General features: G+C 38.4%; 1 protein-coding gene across 12 annotated transcripts in view; it reads right to left on the bottom strand.

Moving 5' to 3' along the window:
* Positions 1 to 20,686, bottom strand: part of unc13a (unc-13 homolog A (C. elegans)) — a 46,487-nt gene that overhangs the window by 16,841 nt on the left and 8,960 nt on the right. For 6 of the 12 annotated variants that reach the window (XM_048182976.1, XM_048182978.1, XM_048182979.1 and 3 more), the window contains exons 4-31: positions 20,225 to 20,342; positions 19,003 to 19,126; positions 18,840 to 18,910; positions 18,572 to 18,626; positions 18,104 to 18,133; positions 17,746 to 17,941; positions 16,793 to 16,912; positions 14,481 to 15,227; positions 14,276 to 14,369; positions 13,434 to 13,480; positions 13,151 to 13,229; positions 11,740 to 11,745; positions 11,262 to 11,336; positions 10,954 to 11,173; positions 10,518 to 10,745; positions 10,296 to 10,437; positions 10,033 to 10,202; positions 6,593 to 6,708; positions 6,279 to 6,442; positions 6,035 to 6,188; positions 5,868 to 5,936; positions 5,548 to 5,637; positions 4,233 to 4,367; positions 3,695 to 3,828; positions 3,516 to 3,601; positions 2,710 to 2,836; positions 2,503 to 2,599; positions 649 to 792 (exon numbers count right to left, since the gene is read on the bottom strand). In XM_048182976.1, the coding sequence (XP_048038933.1) occupies positions 649 to 792; positions 2,503 to 2,599; positions 2,710 to 2,836; positions 3,516 to 3,601; positions 3,695 to 3,828; positions 4,233 to 4,367; positions 5,548 to 5,637; positions 5,868 to 5,936; positions 6,035 to 6,188; positions 6,279 to 6,442; positions 6,593 to 6,708; positions 10,033 to 10,202; positions 10,296 to 10,437; positions 10,518 to 10,745; positions 10,954 to 11,173; positions 11,262 to 11,336; positions 11,740 to 11,745; positions 13,151 to 13,229; positions 13,434 to 13,480; positions 14,276 to 14,369; positions 14,481 to 15,227; positions 16,793 to 16,912; positions 17,746 to 17,941; positions 18,104 to 18,133; positions 18,572 to 18,626; positions 18,840 to 18,910; positions 19,003 to 19,126; positions 20,225 to 20,342 (3,838 nt within the window). The remainder of the gene's footprint in view (positions 1 to 648; positions 793 to 2,502; positions 2,600 to 2,709; positions 2,837 to 3,515; positions 3,602 to 3,694; positions 3,829 to 4,232; positions 4,368 to 5,547; positions 5,638 to 5,867; positions 5,937 to 6,034; positions 6,189 to 6,278; positions 6,443 to 6,592; positions 6,709 to 10,032; positions 10,203 to 10,295; positions 10,438 to 10,517; positions 10,746 to 10,953; positions 11,174 to 11,261; positions 11,337 to 11,739; positions 11,746 to 13,150; positions 13,230 to 13,433; positions 13,481 to 14,275; positions 14,370 to 14,480; positions 15,228 to 16,792; positions 16,913 to 17,745; positions 17,942 to 18,103; positions 18,134 to 18,571; positions 18,627 to 18,839; positions 18,911 to 19,002; positions 19,127 to 20,224; positions 20,343 to 20,686) is intronic. The other 6 variants (XM_048182977.1, XM_048182987.1, XM_048182986.1 and 3 more) reach the window with 2 other exon arrangements.

The following is a 20,686-nucleotide window of genomic DNA, read 5'->3' as shown; positions in this document are numbered from 1 at the left end:
ACTCGCATGTAAACATTGATCAGCGAACATAAGCATAAGCTCAACCGAACCTGAATGACGCACAAGAACAAACCTCTTCCGGAAGCTCAAACGTGCTGCGTAACACGTGAATGAACCTCATTGGTTACTAATCCCCTCAATTCAAGACAACATTCTGTGATCAAAAAGATCTTCATTTGAGTGTGAAGAAGAACAAAAGTCTTACGGGTGAGTAATTAATGACAGAAATTTCATTTTGGGGTGAACTTGTCTTGTATTGACATATACTGATATGTCAGTGCAAATCGCTTTCAGTTAAAACAGCTCAAACATGCATTTTAGTCAAACATGCATTTTAAAAGTTCACTGTTAACTGTTAAAAGTTAAAAGTTAACTGTTATGTAACAATTTGCTTCATATGATCCATTCTTCTTAAACCAGGTACAAACTGTCATGATTTTGCTGAGGTAATTTCTTTTGTTTAAGGCCAAAACTGATTTTGGTTTGCAGTAGGTTACAATCACGCTAACAAAAGTTTGCGACCAAAATCTCAGCTAAGCACTTGACTTCTACTCAGTGACGTTGTCAATTTGAAAGTAAATGAAATTATAATGAAACTATTAAAATAAAAAGAGTAGTATCTGTATAAAAAGAGCAGTGTCTAGTGACCTTTGCAAATCTCTTCATGTAGTGTCCAACAATCTGTGGGTCTGGGCACTCCAGCTTCTTAATGATCTCGAAGCTCTGGTTAAGCTGCGAGAAGACGTCCACTACCGAACAGGAGAAGAGAGCGTGCTCTGAAGTTTGCTGATACTGTAGGAAAGAAAGAGTTGGATGTGCCAGTCAGAAAAAGTTCTAGAATAGAAGGAGCAAGAGACCACACAAGCAATTTGCGACCAGACGTCAGGTGTGAGCTCTTTCGTCTGGAAATAATTGGGTTGAGGTGAGACTGTGGCAGGTTCCCAAAGGGGGCTCGGTGAAACTAATGAACTAAAGAGCGTGCTTATTGGTTCAGGAACATGCTGAGGTGCTCCGAGGGCACTCATTCATCAAATTTTGACATATCTGGCTGCAGGCTGGAGCTCTGTTGTTACTGTAACTTATTACAGCTGGTAAGCTAAATAGTAAGAAAAGTTTACAGTAAATTTCCATCAAAGTTTTGCTTTCGTTGTATATATATATATATATATATATATATATATATATATATATATATATCTATCAAAGTTTTGCTTTCAACTTTCTTTGTATGTGTATATATATATATATATATATATATATATATATATATATATATATATATATACACACACTACCGCTCAAAAGATTTTTAATGTTTTTAAAAGAAGTTTTGTCTGCTCACCAAGGCTTAATTTATTTAATTAAAAATACAGTAAAAACAGTAATATTGTGAAAAATTATTACAATTTAAAATAACTGTTTTCTATTTGAATATATTTTACAAAGTAATTTATTCTCGTGTTGGCAAAGCTGAATTTTCAGCATCATTTCTCCAGTCTTCAGTGTCACATGATCCTTCAGAAATCATTCTAATATGATGATTAGTTCCTCAAGAAACATTTATTGTTTACAATTGTACAAAATATTTGTGTACAATATTTTTTTTTCAGGATTCTTTGATGAATAGAAAGTTCAAAAGAACAGTGTTTATTTGAAATCTAATCTTTTCAGTAATGATGCTGAAAATTCAGCTTTGCCATCACAAGAATAAATTATATTTTAAAATATTTTCAAATAGAAAACATTTAGAAAATATTTTCAAATAGAAAACAGTCATTTTAAATTGTAATAATATTTCACAATATTACTGTTTTTACGGTATTTTTAATTAAGTAAATGCACCCTTGGTGAGCAGACGAAACTTCTTTTAAAAACATTAAAAATCTTACCGATCCCAAACTTTTGAGTGGTAGTGATATATATATATATATATATATATATATATATATACAAACTTTTATGTTAGATGCGATTAATCATGATCAATCAATCTGACAACACTAGTATTAATGCAATAATCATACTATATTTCAATAATATGCATACGAAATATATATATTACATATATATTCAAAATATTTCTGTTTATGAATTTGAGTTACATTTTTTACGTATAAGTATTTTATTTATAAAACAACGATTAAATGATGATGATAATAATAATGTAAAAATTGGTATGCTTAAGACATTTGTAATAGTACATATAAAATCTGATACATATATATATCAGTAGTGACATTTCGAATTAAACATTAATGCGACATTAAATTTTTTTTAGATATTTCTACACTGTACAATAGTCTGACACCACATTGAAAATTTGGGAATATAAATTTTATTTATAGCAACAACAACAACAATAAAAAATATTATTATAGTTATTTTTATTTTTTGTATGTTAAGCATAGACATTTTTATTGATTTATAAACTATGATGTTTCTTGAACCTGTATCGAATGGCACTGAAAATAGGAACCAAAAGGCAAGAGAAATAAATCTCACCCCATCTTTTTTGTCACGCTCCAGGGCTCCGTGCAAGAAGTCTCGAGACACCTCCTCATTCTCATCCAACCACTGGATGACAAATGGCTCAAACCACCTGCAGAGTAACATCACCACCTAAAGCTTTATTACCCATCATACCATGGTCACAATGACATTTTGAGTGTGACTGACTCGTATTATTTTTGTGTGTGAGATGCCACTCACGCGGGATATTCAGGCACTCGGCTCTTGAAGAAAGGCAGGTCTTTGCAGTATTCATTGTAAAGCCACTTTACTTTGAAGTGCAGGTTCATGTAATCGGCACTCTTGCACAGGCGGTTTTTTTCATGCTCTGAAAGCCGTGAGGTGAAGACAAAAGCTCTTCATGAAACAGTTGAAGATTTAAGGGCACATAATACATCTATGCAGAGTTGAGGACCCCTACTGAATCAGCAAATGAGAAGAACTCCACCACATGTCGACTTTTCACCAAGTGTGAAATTTAACTGGCTATCAGTGAGAAACCCTGCAATGCTTGTGCTTCTAACTAAAATTCTAACTTTTCTTATTGTATCACATCTGTTAGTCAAGTTATGATCATTCAAGACCTACAGCTGAAACTTTTGAATGAAAATGAATGATCAATCCATACAAAAGCAAGATACATATTCAAGAAAAAGTTGGGGTTTAAAAGACTTAATATTGAGTAATACTATCAATTTGACAGCACTGACACTATCGGGAATTGAGCTGTATGATGACAATATTGTCGTCTGTAGAGCTGCTTATGGCTGAATTTAACTTTTCATAATTTAAGAACTTTATGCAGTTATTGAACTGAACTGAATCAACACTGAACTGACTTGAGCTGAATTAATAAGCCGCTTTATAGCAGAATATTTGTCCCATATTTGATAAAGTCTACATCATTGATTGTTATTTTCCTGTTTATTACTGTAAAGCTGCATTGAAACAATCTGTATTATAAAAAGAGCCATATAAATAAAATAAATTTCTCAGCTTAGACTCACCTTCCATGGCATACTTCATATCCTGGGCAAACAGGTTCCACATTACCTCTGCGCTGATCTTTCCGACATTTAGCTCTTGGGGAAACCTGTGTGGACCAGAGCAAGCAATATTAAGATCCTAAACAGGATTATGAAGGTACATTGGGGAATTTTGTGAAATAACATGGTGCTGGACTCACTGGTTAAGGCAGGGGGTGTAAGAGTTCTTGTCCTCTTCAATAATTGAAACAATAAGGGTGATTAGCTTGGACCAGAAGTCCAGATTCTTGATACTTGGACCTTGTTCCTCTGGAGGAACCTCTCCTTTTTTGTTCTGCACAGAAAGAATTCATTTTGAAATCTAATGGAAGCTTGAAACACATTATGTCTTTTCATAATCTGCCAACCTCTGGAAGAAATTACCCTACTAAGCGCACAGCAGAAATGGATTTTTTCAGCCAGCAAGCAAACAAGCAAAAATAAGCCAAGCGCTCCAGGGGAACAAGATATGGAACAATTCTGCAAAGCTTTGCAGCAAAATATAGTAAGTAGCCCGGGGTTAGATGTTTAATTCAACAGGAAGAGTGTTTGATATTTATGAAGGGAATTTGTAACATCTTCAAAGCAAAACAAACAAAAGCTGCAAGATGAATTGCACTGATAAAATGACTTGGATGCTCCCGAGGCAAAAAGCTTTGTGAATTATCAAGGTTGCTGAGCCAGGGAGTGTCGACTCACCGGGTCTGTTTGGTATTCTCGACTATACAGTTCGTGGCAGTTGTTGAAAATGTATTCGTAGGTAGAGTTGAGGCAAGCCTTCACACAGTCCTTCACTACCTGGCTGGCACGAGGAGGACTCTGAAGCTCTTGGACCTAGAGGAGAAGGGTTTATGATCCATTCAGATGGATAATTCAGCTATGATCAAAACTTGTATTATTGAAGATAAACTTTAAAATCATACAAAAAGGAAATTGCATGAAAAACTGAAAAGAAAGTGGTACGAAATTATACAAAAATCATATGACAAAAGAATACTGTATGAAAATCGTAAAAGAACTCACATATTTAAAAGAAAACTGTACAAAAATTGTATGAAACTTGAAAATTGTCCATCAAAAAAAGAGAAATATACTAGTGCTGTTGATTTGATTAATCGCAATTAATCGATTTGACAGCACTAAAACAAACAGAAAAGAAAATCATATAAAAATTGTATAAAAAAGAAAATGTACAAAAATTGTAAACAAAAAAAATAGGAAAAATCATATGGAAAAAGAAATTTGTATGAAAAAGAAAATATTACGAAAATCATAAAAAAAAGAAAGAAAGAAAAACAAAATTGCATAAAAATCATAAAGGAACACCTTACAGAACAAGAACATTGTACAAAAATCTTTAAAAAAAGAGAGAAACATACAGAAAAGAAAATTATTTAAAAAATTGTAAACAAAAATAAAATCATACGAAAAAGAATAAACACTGCAAAGTAAAAGAAAATTTTATGAAAATCAAAAAACACTTTACAGAAAAGAACATCGTACGAAAACTGTATGAAATACAATCAAACAGAAAAGAAAATTGTTAACATTTTACAATAAGGTTCATTAGTTAAACATTAGTTAATGTATTAACTAACATGTACTAACAATGAGCAATACATTTGTTACTGTATTTACTAATCTTCGTTAACGTTAGTTAATGAAAATACAGTCGTTCATTTATTGTTCATGTTAGTTCACAGTGCATTAACTAATGTTAACAAGATTTTAATAATGTATTAGTAAATGCTGAAATTAACATGAACAAAGACTAATAAATGCTGAAGAAGTGCAGTTCATTATTAGTTCATGTTAACTAATGTAGTTAAAAAATTATATGAAAAAATACGGAAATATGAAAATTCTAAATATTATGTAATAAAAAAAAAAAAATCACACACACAAAAACTGTACGAATATTTTAGGATTATGTATTGATACAAAGCACCAAATAGAGCTTCAATATGTATGACAAAATTTACACTGTCAGCAGCGTCGGGGATTCACAACTAACCTTCATCCTGAAAAATGTGATACTGGTTAGTAGGTCCACAGTAGACTTGAGGTCCTGAAGCCTCTCAGGACTGCTAGCTGGGAAATTATTCTAAGAGACACAAGAAGGGGTGTCATCACTACTCATTTCCTCAAATATTTTATTCTTTTAATACTACTTTATGCTTTTAATACTACTTTATGTAGTCGCTTCAGACTAATAATTCTCAATTGTCAGACTGGACGATCTCACATGCTGGGAACGCCACACTTACCATTTAACTTTAGTTAAGAAAGATAAAAAAGCAAGAAAACATACAAAACCCCAAAAAGTCACAATACCCTGTACATAGAGAGGTCAATCCTCAGAGAGTTGTGGAGCTGGTCCAGAAGCTTGACAAATCGCTCTTTCTACAGAGAACACACAAGAAACCACCCCGAATTATTGGCACAAACACTTTAATGCTGAAGTTTTCGCTATGTGCGACATGGTTGGCTCAAGCACTCACCCCAAAGTTGGAGGCAGCGAAACGGTCTGAGGCAGACACGTTGTTGGTGGCCTGGGTTGTGTGAGCGTAGTAAGCATTGATGTTGGCAAGTAGAGTGCTCATGACTGCAGGCACTCCAGGACACATGTACTTTGATGACAAGCAGGCAAAGTGTCTAGAAACAAGAAGGAACAAAAAGTACCTACAGTAAGTACCTAAGCAAACAACTGAAACATCAATGTCAAAATTGCGAGGACAACCATACGTCATGGCTTGATAAATGGACTCCACTCCGTAACGCATGGCAAACTCATCGACGATTTCTTGGGGCGTCTCTTCGAAGTAAACCTTCCATGCATCATCACCCTTGGCATCTGGTATCTTCACCACCCCGTTGTTCTGGATGTCCGTTAAATAGTGGAAAAGGTTCTATGGAGAGATGGAAAGAGGGTGTACATGCTAAGTACTTGCTGAGGACTAATTTGATATACTCCAGCAGAGACTTGTTTAGTTTGTTAATGAATGATAGTAGGTGGAAAATGAGATTGACAAACATGATCATGGTAGTATCAGACTGACCTCATGCAAGCAAGTGTACTGGACGTGGTACGGAGCTACGGTTTCCTCTCCTTTGATCTCCACACTGATGTGCATACGAATGGCTCCCGACACAGCAGACTTGTCTGTACGCTTGTCTGAAAGGAAGCAAGATTATGGTGGTAAACTTTAAAATCAAAGAAAATCACAAGGAAAACTGTGAAAAAAAGAAAGTGGTACAAAAATGAATGTGTGTGTGTGTGTGTGTGTGTGTGTGTGTGTGTGTGTGTGTGTGTGTGTGTGTGTGTGTGTGTGTGTGTGTGTGTGAGTATGTGGTTTAGATGTGTATATGTGGAATGATATCGGTATGACGTCAAAGCCCTGCCCCTGATTCCCTCGAGATTTTCCTATGAGGTTTTATAATGGGGTTTTCAATTTATGAGTAAAATAAAGCCTGGTAAACATAACTTGATGATACTTAGACGTTTTGTTCTTCAACGTAAACCCATACCAAAAAGGCAAATTTTATTTAGACAGTTATGATCATTTTTGAAAATGTATGTACGTTTTTAATAAATAACTACATAAGACCATTTGGGATGTGCGTGCAGATTAGGTTGAAGAACAAGACGTCAAAACATCATCAAGTTATGTTTACCACAGACTACCCCATAGGAACATCTTGAGGAACCAGCGGCGAATTAGTCTTCTGAGGAAGAAGAAAAAATACGAAAAAGAAAATCGCACAAATATTGTATAAAAAAAGAAAACAAAATCTAAATTATATGAAAATTGTATGAAAAAATAATATTTTAAAACCAAATGAGCTTGCAATGCTACTACATACGTATGTGGTTAATACAACTTTTAAAGTGATAGTTCACCCAAAAATGAAAATTATCCCATTATTTATTAACCTTTAAAGGTGCTCTAAGTGATATCACGCGTTTTTAGGCCAAAACATTTTTTGTCACATACAGCAAACATCTCCTCGCTATCCAATAGCTGCCTGTCCCCTGAACACACTGTAAAAAAATGCGGTCTCTGTAGTTGCCACAAGCTCCGAAAACGGCAATAAAAACAAACTAGTGCAGCCTGGACCACGAATCACAATAAACATGCTCCAGCCAATAACCGACAAGAATGATTTTAAATGCGCATTCATGACTGTTTCAGGAAGCACCGAGGGGAGGGGGAGGAGGAGGAGGAGGAGGGAGGGTCTAGCTAGCCTCTGTTTTGTTTGACAACACTTCGAACGTCAACAGGAAGTTATCTATCTTCTTTCAGACAAACACAATCAGAGATATATTTAAAAATATCCTTAGTCCTCCAAGGTTTATAACGGTTGTGAATGGGGGGGCCACATTTTGAAGTCAAAAATAATGCATCCATCCATAAAAAAAAGTAATCCATATGACTCCAGTGGGTTAATAAAGGTCTTCTGAAGTGAAGCGAAGTTTTTTTGTAAGAAAAATATCCATGTTTAAAACTTTATAAATTCAAATAACTAGCTTCCAGCAGACGACCGTACACAGACTGCACAAGTCGATTTGCGGCGGAAGAGTATCCTTTGACCTGACGCACAACGTGATGACAAATGCGGAACCGCAGAGGAGAGAGCAAAACAAATCACCGGTCACGGATTATAAGTCTAAAATGATCATTTTTAAAGAGAAATGTCAGAGGATTTCGACATAAGAGAAAATGAGCTTAGGTTTGTTGCACAGCCCTTTTGAACCATGAGAGGCGTCTAAGCTTACAATACTCCTACATCCTGTGTCATACATCGCTTCAGGGGTTACTCATTTGGTGAAAGTCGACATGCGCATTCTTCGTACGGTCGTCCACCAGAAGCTAGATATTTGAATTTATAAACTTTTAAATATGGATATTTTTCTTAGAAAAACGGATTGTTTCGCCTCAGAAGGCCTTTATTAACCCTATGGAGTCATATGGATTACTTTTTTAAATGGATGGATGCATTATTTTTTACTTCAAAACGCGGCCCCCCCATTCACAACCATTATGAACCGTGGAGGACTAAGGATATTTTTAAATATATCTCTGATTGTGTTCATGGCTTGAGGGTGAGTAAATCATGGGAAAATTTTCATTTTGGGTGAACTATCCCTTTAAGTCTCTTTCAAAGATAACGTTACAAACCGGCAATTTTATGACATTGCTATGTTAGCAAGAAAGCAAACAAAAAGCAAACTAAGATATGTATTTTTGAGCTTGAAAAAGGAAAAAGTCATATCAGTCGCTTTGATACATTGCAAAAAAAACAAAAAACGTCATTATATGTGACCGGCCATGTAATAATATGATACGTCACGCTAATTGTTCTATAATCTTTGGTCTTGCTTCTAAAGCTCAAACGGGAGTCAAAGTTGAAACCGTCTGATCTTTAAAGGTGCCATAGAATTGAAAATTGTATTTACCTTGGCATAGTTGAATAATAAGAGTTCTGTACATGGAAATGACATTGTTTCCTCCTTCATATGTAAACACCATTGTTTCCTCCTCCATATGTAAATCTCGTGCATGAAAAACACCACGGAAAAAAGGGCGAATCCCAACATAACACCGACTGTGATATAACAGTCGGGATCATTATTATTTACGCACCCCAAATTTGCATATATACCAGCCCATGTTCAAGGCAAGCCAGTATTAATGTCTGGAGCTGCACAGCCAAATCATCAGAAGTTCTGCATGTATTGTGAAGCAAGCAAGAAAGAACAATAGCAAAAATGGCAGATGGATCGATAATAACTGTTCACGATCCATGATATCATTATATATTTAGTGATATTTGTAAATTGTCTTTCTAAATGTTTTGTTAGCATGTTGCTAATGTACTGTTAAATATGGTTAAAGTTACCATTGTTACCAACGCTTGCAGTCTGTATAATTCATAAACGCATCTTCATTCTTATTGAGTTTCTCCAACAGTGTGTAGCTTTAGCCCCGTTAGCCGTGCAGCACACTATCAAACTTATTCAGAATCGAATTTTAACAAACATACACAAAATACATGCCATACTTCCATGATCTGATATGCTGCATCACGAATAGTTTTAAAGATCCATTTTGAGAGTTATATTTGCTGTGTGAACAACTTCTGTATTATTTATGCAATGTTTAATGGAGTCGCGAGCTTGGGGGCGGGGAGCACGAGCATTTAAAGTTGTACACACCCCAAATCAGCGCATTTTTCCTCCCATCCCAAAATAGGCAGATAAAACATGGTATAATAAAAAATCTATGGGGTATTTTGATTTGAAACTTCACAGACACATTCTGGGGACACCAGAGACTTATATTACATCTTGTGAAATGGACATTCTATGGCACCTTTAAGCACTGCATTACAGCTTGACCTGCGTGCAACGTAAATAGAATTCAAATATAACATCAATACATTTATCTTATCAATGTGTTTCGATATTTTCTAAGAAAAATATGCATTGGTTACTCACCCAGGTTGTACCAGACGTCCATTTCACCGCTTAGAGTTCGTACCTCGATGATGGTCTGACCGAGGAAGTCGTCAGACTCACGTTTGAACTTCTGCTTGACTCTAGACTTAATATCGTCATCCTCGTCCCACACGCGCACTTTGATCCGATCGGAAGAATTGTGACACTCACTGTTGAGATGTTTTTGTATCACCATGAGAACTGATTCTCGATAAAATGTATTTGATATACATTAACCAAAATTCAAAAAATAGTCCACTTACAAATTGAAGCTCTCATCCCATACAGGGTTGAGGTTGCCGTAGATAGTCTTGGTTCGTTTTTTGGTCTTGCCAACTTGCACCGTAACATAAGGGTCACTGGAGCCAGTCTTGTCCTTTGCCTGCAGGCCCTGGGCACATAACACTGAGCAGAGAAACTGGGTTAATCTTAAGATAACCAATATCACATATTACAACCTTGTCCTGGTTGAAGTGGGTCATTACCGGTGATGCTGATCTTGGCTGACCACTTGGACGTTCCGTCCAGGACGCTTTGCTTGACCTGCTTCATATGCGCCACATGCGTGGCCTTGATGACTGCAAACACGTCCTGAATCAGCTCGAATATCTCAGGCTTGTTCCGTTCACGGATCTTCATGCGGTCTTTCAACACCATGATGATGTTCTGCGTGCGATCCTCAGCTCCATGCTTAGAGCTTTTCTCTGCCGCTCCTGCAGAAGACGGATAAGGTTTATATAAATATATTTTATATGTATCGGTCAATAGTTTGGAATAATCAGGGTTTTTTTAATATATGTTTTTGAAAGAGGTCTCTTTTGCTCACATTTGACCGGTAGTGTATATTATAAATGTATATGTATATTTACATTTAAATAAATACAATATTTAAGAGTAATAATAGAAACTAAGTAATCTTACTCTGCAGACAATCAGCATTGAGTAAATCTTGACACTTCTCGTGGCACTTGACCCCACACTCGGTACAGCGCATGCCCTGTCGAGCGATGCCCCACAGAAGCCCCTCACACTCGTAGCAGTAGGTGGGCGTGGTGGCTGTCCACACCTCAAAATTGTGTGGTGTGGTACAGGAAATGGGGTAGATCAAAGCCTGCAGGGTCTTCTTATACACGTGACTCTTCTGCAAGATCATTGAACAAATCAACAGGTAAATGGAAAATGGTTCGAAATGTGAATAACCAGGAAGAAAACAGGGCTGGTTGACGTACCAATTCTTCATTGTTAAGTGTGCTGGAGGCCATAGCAGAAGTGATGCCTGCTTTTCGAGAGTTCTGGACAAGAGACTACAAGAGAAAACAAACATGTAGGGCTCAAAATAAAATTAGGAGCAAATGTTTGTATTTGTTATTGAGTGAATATATTTGATTGCTTCCTAATATATGACATGAACTGAATACTGTTTCTTAGCAGTATTTTTTGTCAAACTTACTAATGACAAAGCAAATTATATTTTAAAAGATAACAATGTAACAAAAAAAAAAAAAAAAAAAAAAAAAAAAAATATATATATATATATATATATATATATATATATATATATATATATAAATATGTGATGAAAGCATCATAGTTTCCATGTAGAATTTTTTTCTAAAGTATGAAATCATAAATAATGAAACGGAAAACTGTGTCTATGGCTGAAATTGAAGTATTTTACCCAGTAGTGCTGAAAAGGGTAGTACTCACCATTGCCTGCAGGAGGTGAGGCATTGGAAAAGAAATTACATTTTTTTTTTAGAAGTTTGATTCAATTTCTTTCAATTACATACATCATGAACTGCACAACCAGAGTTGATTAAGTTATAAAAGATGAAAATATGCGCTAAATTCAAGTTATACTCAACCACAACAATAAAGTTATTTTTATGATATTTATGTCAAGAGGTCTCGAAAGGTGCTTGTACAACAATTATGCATGAGGAAGACTGAACTATGGAAAGAGCAGAGAGTGGGGTACTCTGTCTTTTAGATTAATTGTTTTTGACACGCGTTTTAATTCTGATCAAGTCAGCACTTTGGCTTCTGACTCTTAGAGTCAGTGTTGGTGACGGTAAACTGGATTAAAACCGACAAACTGCGAAGCTGTTTCATGCAGCATGGTAATTTCTCCCTCATCTTCCAGTCCGTAGAGTCAAAGAGAGCCTGGTGGCATTGCATGTTCTGACAGCCCTCCAGTGAAGGCTGCCAGGAGCGTTCTTGGCTGAATAAGTACAGCCAGACCTACACGACAGCTGTCAGCTACTGAATGATTTTTTTTTTTTTGGCTGTCATTACTTTGTTTAATCAATACATAACTAACTCTCCTGTCAGTCTAATGATAAGTTTTACAGAAAGTTAAAAATGTAGTTCATTAACATGCGCTAATGCAACTTAACACTTGAGCATTTTGTTAAAACTTAATTTTATTCCATGCAATCAATTTAATTTTTTAAATGGCACTACATGAATATATTTTGTTGGCTGCAACTCGTTTGAATTACTAAGCCAAGGTATTTCTGAGGCAGAGCAAGTTACACTTTTGGTGAAATTTTTTTTTTCTCTCTCTTTGAAATAACATGCACTGACAAATTGGGCACAATAAGACCAGAAGCATGTATTAATAAAGTAAATAAGTTCAATTTAGATTTCATGTTGCCTCTATCCATGCAAAAACCAATGATGTTTGATGTTATTGCCACCCAACGTTTTTTCAAGTATAAGTGGAAAAGTTCAACAAGCTCTCAAAGTAGGTTACAGGCCTGAAACAAGGTTAGCAGGGAATGAAGTCAGCACTGGAAGAAATACAGAGACCAAAATTAATGTGACTGTAAAGGAGACGTTGAGGCAGTCGGGAGGCTGACTGGACTGGTGGAGATTCATCAGTCTAACGGGTGAATGGAGCTGAGTAATGCTCTAATAAAGTCTAACCCTGTATTCGTGACTCAAACAGATGTGCCATAGAGACTTCTGTGAGCTACAGACCCTTGACGGACTGCTGCCCAAAATAACCATGCTGACATATATGGATGGAGCTTTTGAAGACTTAGGAAGGTGATGTTTGGTCCAGCAATGCTTTGGTTGAAACTCTGACGTACTGAAGCGGGGGTGTGTGACTCACCAGGTCTCGGACGAGAGGAATGGCCTTCCTCTTGCGTAGGTCAGGCATGCTGTCTATGCTGTAGAGAGCACCTCCAGGCCTGCAGATCAAATGAGTAAATGTATTTTATTAATATATATGTATATTATTATTAACAATTTGAAAAATAGAGTTTTTAAAAAAATAGTGTTAATCTTTTGGAAAATCTTATTTTCCATAGAGATTCATAATGCTTCAGGTACGTTCCAATATTTAAATGTTTATATACTCTGAAAAAGAGCTGCAGTCCTCTAGTGACACTCACCCCGCTTGCAAAAAGAGTGACGCAAGTCCTGGAGTTTCGCCTCGAGCCTGCAGACAACAGAGAGTGACAGAGGGATCAGTGACAGAGCTCCATATATCTCTATTTAATTCATCCACTAAACCATATTAAACTTCTTTTCAATATCCATGCAGACCTCACAATGTAGTTTCAAAGATATAATTCCCATTACAGAAAAAAAGACCATTGTCTGTTTTGATTGGACCCAGAAAGAGCTTGCAGTCGGCCGACCTCATTGACGTCAGCTGCAGGCCTCTCTCATAATTAGACCGGATTTGCTGGACATCTTTATCTCAATCATCATTATTCTGTCATAACTCCATGTGTATCTCGGAGAAAACACGCAGTAGCCATCGATCAAAAAATGTGTTTACTTTGGACCCTCACATTGCCACACCCACCTTTCAGACTGCTTGTCCAACTTCAGCAAAGCAGGGAAGAGCATGACAATCTCTATGGCAATGACAAAAAACTGAAAGAAAAAACACACAAAAACAAAAACAAATGGGGTGGAACACAAAAAGGGGCCAGGTACAAGATCTCAAAACGGAAACGTTTTGTAAACATACATAACAGTAAAATGTAAAACTGAAAAATAAGTGACAAAAAGTAACATGAAATGGAGAAGACAGGCAAGAAAAAGGACAACAACAAAGGGCAGAACTAACCAAAGACTCGCGACCCAAATGTTGGCCAACAGAACCAATAGGCATAAGCTGGCAAATTTTGATTTAAAAGGTTACTGAATGTCTATGTACAAGGAAGAAGCTGATCAAACAAATTCAGAATCTATTTCAGGCTTCACAACTTTAGACCTCACGCACCTCCTGCAGCTGAAGGCGAACCCTATTGAAAAGTCGTAGCCAGTTGGCTTTGGCCCTTACTGCAGGGTCCACAGGTGGCTCCAGCTTTGGTGCACTGGAAAAAGATGGCGAAAATATTATATTTATTTATTTTATTTATCCAGCAAAATGTCATGAAAGGCCACACCTTATCCAAGCTTTCAAGGACTCGACACATGGAGCTTACCTCTCAGGAGGAGCCTCCTTCTCTAGTTCTGCTTCAGGTGGGATCTCAGTGGCAGAGGTGGGCAAGAGCTCCTCTGTATGCGCTGCTAGCTTGCCTGTAGGCACTGGGATCTTCTCTGGCTCCAACTCTGAGACCCGTGGTGGGGTTGAGGTACGAGGTACCTTGGCAAAGACATCATGTGGCTGTTGTGGGGGTGGTGAATCTTGTTTAGGCTCCATGGTCTGGAATGGAGGTTGAGATTGTGGGGGCTGTTGCTGGTGCATGGAAGCCTGTTTCTCCAGGGGTGGACGGCTGGTGGGAGCCTCAGGAGCCAATGTTGGGGCAGTGCTGGTTGGGGTAGGGGTGTAGGGTGGCTCCTGCTCTTCACTGAGTGTACCATCCAATGGATAAAGGTCTTCATCCTCTTCATACACAATTCCTTCCTCTTCCTCCTCATAGGGGTACTCCCCTTCTTCCTGCTCATAGACCTCACCATCCTCTTCATCATAGAGTGCACCTTCTTCACCTCCATCTTTATTGTACTCCCCATCATCACTGTAGACACCCTGTGGCTCATCCGGGTCCCAGTCGGGTGAGTCTTTACCATAGCTAACGGAGGAATGGCAGGAATGGTAGGAGTCATTCTCATCGTAGAACTCTCCAGAACCACGGAAGCTCTCACCGTCCTCTGGGCCAAACTCCTCACTGAGTTGGGAGCTGCCACGGCTCAGCTCACCCGAGGAAGCATAGCGACTACTGCCGGTGGGGCTGCGGGAGTAAAGAACTGTCAGTTATATTAAGTTATGGGAGAAAGAAGGTGGGCGACTGTTGATATACAGGTTTAAGGGTTGTAAAAATAGAGTTTGAGGCAGGAACAACCAACCACAGAGGAAAATGACACTTGTCAGCTAATAGAAGTCTCTCCCCGCTGAAAACAACAGCTTAAACCTGCCAAAGATGGTTTTCTGGTCTTACCTGGTCTCTCAGAAGTAAGGCTGGTAGACCAGCTCAAACCAACTAAGACAAACAAACAAATTTATGGTTGGTTTAAGGTGTTTTCTTCAGCAGGAAAATAATTTCTGCTTATTAATGGATGTACGAGTGCAGGTAAGGTGGTGAGTTGAAAATAAGACTGAGGCTCATTTGAGGGAGTAGAAGGAAAACTCACATTTACATATGGACTCAAAAAGAGCTGTTTCACAATCTCAGACCAAACACACACACACATACACAAAAAAAAACGTTAAGATAAGATGGCAGTGAGAAGAGTTGTCAGTGGACAAATTCGTCCAGGTGGACGTAAGAAGGAACAACACATAAAAGAAAAAAGATGTGCTGAGTTTACAGGAAAGGAGGTGTAGCATTTTCATGTGACACCTCAAAGAAAGGCTATTTATCCTCACTGAAGAATGAGCCAATTATGTATAGAGAGATTGAGAGAATGGAATGAGTAAGAAAAGACGCACTGCCACACACACACATTATCGATTATGGGACGTAAGGTTTAGTAATGCATGAAGAACCAGAAGCGAAAGAGATGGGGTGTGTAATAGGCTGTGAGCCAAAAAGCATCTGGACTTCAGACTAGAGGAAATACGAGAGCCACGGGACATACACACACAATTACACATACAATCACGCTTCTGTCAAGCCTTTCTGCCAGTTAGTCATATATCCTTGTCACCTTTTCTAACTCCCTAGCACACAAACCCATAAATTCCCAAGACACAGCTTTATTTCCTGTCTTCCACACAACACATTTTGGCTTTCAGAAAGGTTTGGCTCATGAGACACAGAGAGGGTAAATCAGTGATATGTACATCCCCTGGACTCTGTCACAGCCATCGACATGGTCCCGCCTGCTGCCCACACACAGCATAGTGTGTCTAAAGGCTATGTAATTAGCGTACACTAGGCTTTTGGAATTACAGTGTTATTCTCTAACTCTGTCAGGCATAAAGCAGCCAAATAACAGACTTCATATAATTGCACCAAATTCCGATTACATGGTACAAAAGAAAAATCTTGTGAGGTGTATGGGTCGGTTACCTAATAACACGTGACAGGGCATTAACAGGTACACAGCAATCATGATAGAGGACATATACAAAGAGGTATAGATAAAATATATATATATATATATATATCAATAGACCATGTATGTAAAAGAAGGATTGGTGCGCATGCATGGCAAGCATAGCGAGGACCACAGGACCAGACAAGTCCAATTCCACGACATCATCACAGCGGGACGGAATCACAGGCTGGAGCAGGAAGAAGAGCAGGAGGAGGAGGTGGAAGAGGGTGGAGGTGTAGGAGCTACGGAGACCCACCTATCAGAGAGCGAGTGCCTACTGTCTAAGGAGTACTGGCGGCTGGTCCGCCTGCTTGAGCCAGAAGCCGAATCGAGATCGCTGCGGCCGTTGGTGGCGGAGTCTAAACTATCATAGCGTCTGGTGGGAGGGAAGGGGATGGGGGAGGCAGGAAGAGGAGGAGCATGAGAAATGTCTTTTTTATTCATTTTTCATCTCACCTCATCAGGTCACATTGGAAGGAAAATGACCCAACTTAAGGCAATGGTTAACCAAGCAAGAGCAAGAGACTCATATCAAAAGCATCACTTTGGGATCAGGATCTGTCCATTAATTAGACTTCATAAAGGATTCAAGAGGCTTTGAAAGATGCCCTGTCCCAATAGGCGCATTTGATGTTGATTTGCAGTCTCGTGGCCTTCTCTTGCACGCATCCGTGAAGTACATGAGACAGTTGTGTGACCCATTTGTTATAGTTTTCCGAAGGCTGCTCATAAGCTACTTTGGGGCTGCTATGCCTCCCTTTTGGTTAAGACTTCTTAGGGGGCTATTAATCAACATTTTGTATGGTAACTTGACTTGCAGAAGGACCCCGAGAGTTTAAGGTGCCATTTGGGACAGGGCCAGAGTCTTAAGAGCACAAAGTCACTAGCATGCAATGCAAGAATGTCGGGAATAACACTTTTGTAAGACAAAATGCACAGGAAATAAAATCTCGTTTTGAAGTGAACTGGGCCAAAACGAGCAATTGAGGGGAAATGTTGCATTCAAATCACAGAGTGGCACCAGTGTGGCTCCAAACCCATGAAGTGTATACAATGACTGCTCATCCAATCCTTGTATACAGTCATCAGTGCACAGGGATAAAAAGAGAGGAAAGTTGTACATAGACAGTGAATGGTATAACCAACTGATAAATGCTAAAGTGACTAGCATTAGCAATAATACTGCACCTAAGAATTGGGAAAATGTACCTAATGGCTCTCTGGTTATCATAGTCGTAGTCGTTCATGTCGTTGTAGCGGGAGCCATGGTGCATGTGTCGGATGGGGTATTGGTGCATGGATGCGTTGGGCTGAGAAGTGGTGTAGAACGGAGGTGGGATGCTGTTGCTGGTTTCGCTGCGGTAATCACTGTCTCGATCGTCCACAGCACTGTCTGGATCATCATCTGAGGAGCAAGTGCAGCTTTTAAATGTAAATTGTATGGATTAACACTAAAATCTAACTGTTGTTTAATAGGAATGTTAGATTTTTAAAGATTTTAAAGATAGATAGATTATAAAGATTTTTTTTTTTTTTTTAAAGAAAACCCATAAAAAAGCTTACTTACTTTGTTGGTCCCCCCATAGACTCCAGTTACCTATGAGAACAATAAGTCAAGACAAAAATTAGAACAAATATCATTGTGGAACACATGCCTGTGTATGACCATGAACAAGCAGCTTGTTATAAATCTGAATTGTGAAATTACCAGGTGTGACAGCAATGCGGGAGAGTGACCTTGTCTATGCATACTAAGTACTAATGGCTAATAGCTCTGATGTAATGGTTGGCAAGACAAAGCCGCTCTAACAAGCCTCTCCTCCTTAACCCACCCAGGCTTCAGATATTGCTGAATACTGTCCAGGAAATATTCACCATGATGATAAGCCATCCATCTAGTGCTCAGAGATAAAGCAGTCTCATATTGGACCTGCTGATGGGGTGATTGGTCCTCAAATGAGGTTCTGTACACATTAAACTACCAAGGGGCCAAAGTAATTTATAGTGTGAGTGTGAGTTGCACTTGAAAGCTCACAGCACTGAGTTGATGGTATTGGAAGTGGTCTCTCATGCTCCTCCTGGTATGTGTACTGCAAAATAAGCAAACACAAATTACTGGTGAGCCAGTTTGAACAGATAAAAGTCTTTGTTTTATTAGGTCAGTAGTTCAGAAGACAAAGTAAAAAAACTCTGTTCAGGTCTCAGGCAGTTCTCTGACAGACTCAAATTAATGCATGTTCTGCCCTTGGGCTCTGGGGAGGACTGTAAACACAACAAGACAGGAGTTGAATGAGGAGACTCACATCTTGGTCCCTCATGGCATTGAGCTGCTCCAATTTCTTGGCCCAGTATCGGGCTTCCTCCTCCGGTATATCTGGATGTATGAAAATCATAATTTAGCTCCAAAACTTAGGACAAGTTTTGACCAAATACAATATTGGAGAAAGTAATCAACAGCAAGGATACCTAATGGGAGTTCAAATCGCGTATCCAAAAGCACTCGATGAAAGGTGGGATCTTTCGTGCCGCAGATCTCATTTTCAGCCATAATGACCTGGGAGTCTAAAGTCAACCATTGTCCTGGACCTTCCTACAACACAATAGTAAAAGAAGCAGTGGTATATCTGCCATCAGAGACAAAAGGGGCTTTTGCACCGAATAGTTCTAGGAACTCGGTTATAGAGAACTAATTTCTCCCCCGTTCCTAGTTGCATTGGCACCAGAAATAGGAACTATGAAGCGGCCAACAGCGGCGTCTTTAAGCGCGGCAACTAACGGCAAAAAACTGGTGGATGGAGGATGCCGTGATGGGAGTTGTGTTTGTTGTGTGTCGTGTTAACAGAGATGGAATGTAAATGCATAATTTACGTGACTGAAAGAGCAAAAAGTGGGACTAAGGACGACTTTCAGTATTACATATCATCGAGGCTGAGAAAAGAACACAACCCCGCAGTCAACAGGTAAATGCCATTATCGCTGTTTTCCATGCTCGTGAATAAATACGTTTACATGGCTTTTTAAAAATCCTGGGTGTCTGTGTTTGACATGCGTTTGACCAATCAGTGTATACTTATGTCACTGATAGTTCCTATAGTGCTGGTTTAGACCCTACTCTGAAGTAGGAGCTAATTTAGTTCCCCCAAAAGGAGTTCCTAGAACCAAAACAGTTTCTGCGGTGCGAACACAGCAAAATCTGGGTACTTCAGCCAATAGTCCTAGGAACTATGAAAAGGTTCCTCCAGTGAAAAAAAAAAAGAAAAAAAAGCTGTCTATATATTTGGTTGGATCAACTACCGAGGTACATAACTCTACCTGCTCAGGGTAATTAAGCTTAGTGGTTATAGATCTTTGCTGGTAAACGAAAAGTTGCAAGTTTGAGCCTTGTAAAAGGCTGAGCTATCATCGCTATTTCTTTAAATAAGCCACTTAATCCCAGATTGCTCCAGGGACATTGTCCTTGAAAGTGAACATTTTACACCAACTGGTGCCGGTTCATAAAATAAATTTGAATTGGTTAGAAATTTTAACAAATATTAACACATAGAGTCTTACAGGGAATGGTCTCTGCAAAATATTTGCAATGAAAGCCAATGCCAGGCATCAGCTACAGCTACTTCCACATATAGTTCTACAGAGGGTGAGAAAAGCTGCAAGCTGCTGGGGGCCAGGCAGGCCATCTGGACTGTACCTCGTTTGACTGTCGAATGCTGCGCAAAGGGATCCACAATGTGCCAACCATGGTGTCCCAGATCAGTCCTTTGTTCCATACCTCCACTGTCAGGCCCAGATCCAGCCTGTTAATCTCACTGGAAGATGAAGTGAAGTGTAAGAGATGGACAGAGAAATTCATATGGTATGATGAGATGGATACTACACTCTGTTAGGAAGGTTTTTTTATATATCTTCAGTTAATAATAAACTCACATTAAAAATAAATAGACCTAAGGCAAAAGTTGCTTAGACACATTTTTGAAATACTGTGGAGAAACTGCATGACTCCGCAATTTCATTTAGATTAGACATGCTGAAAAACCAGACCCCAGAGAATAGCAGAGGACAAAAAGATCTATTTTAACAAAAGCACAGTATTAATGGAAAAAGAAATAGAATATAGCGAGAAAAACCAAACAGGGCGCAGACAACAATGCCA

This window comes from Megalobrama amblycephala, linkage group LG2, assembly GCF_018812025.1.
Source record: "Megalobrama amblycephala isolate DHTTF-2021 linkage group LG2, ASM1881202v1, whole genome shotgun sequence".
In the NCBI taxonomy this organism is placed as follows: domain Eukaryota; kingdom Metazoa; phylum Chordata; class Actinopteri; order Cypriniformes; family Xenocyprididae; genus Megalobrama; species Megalobrama amblycephala.
Note: the sequence above shows the minus strand (reverse complement) of the source record. Positions and strands in the feature narration are given on the sequence as shown.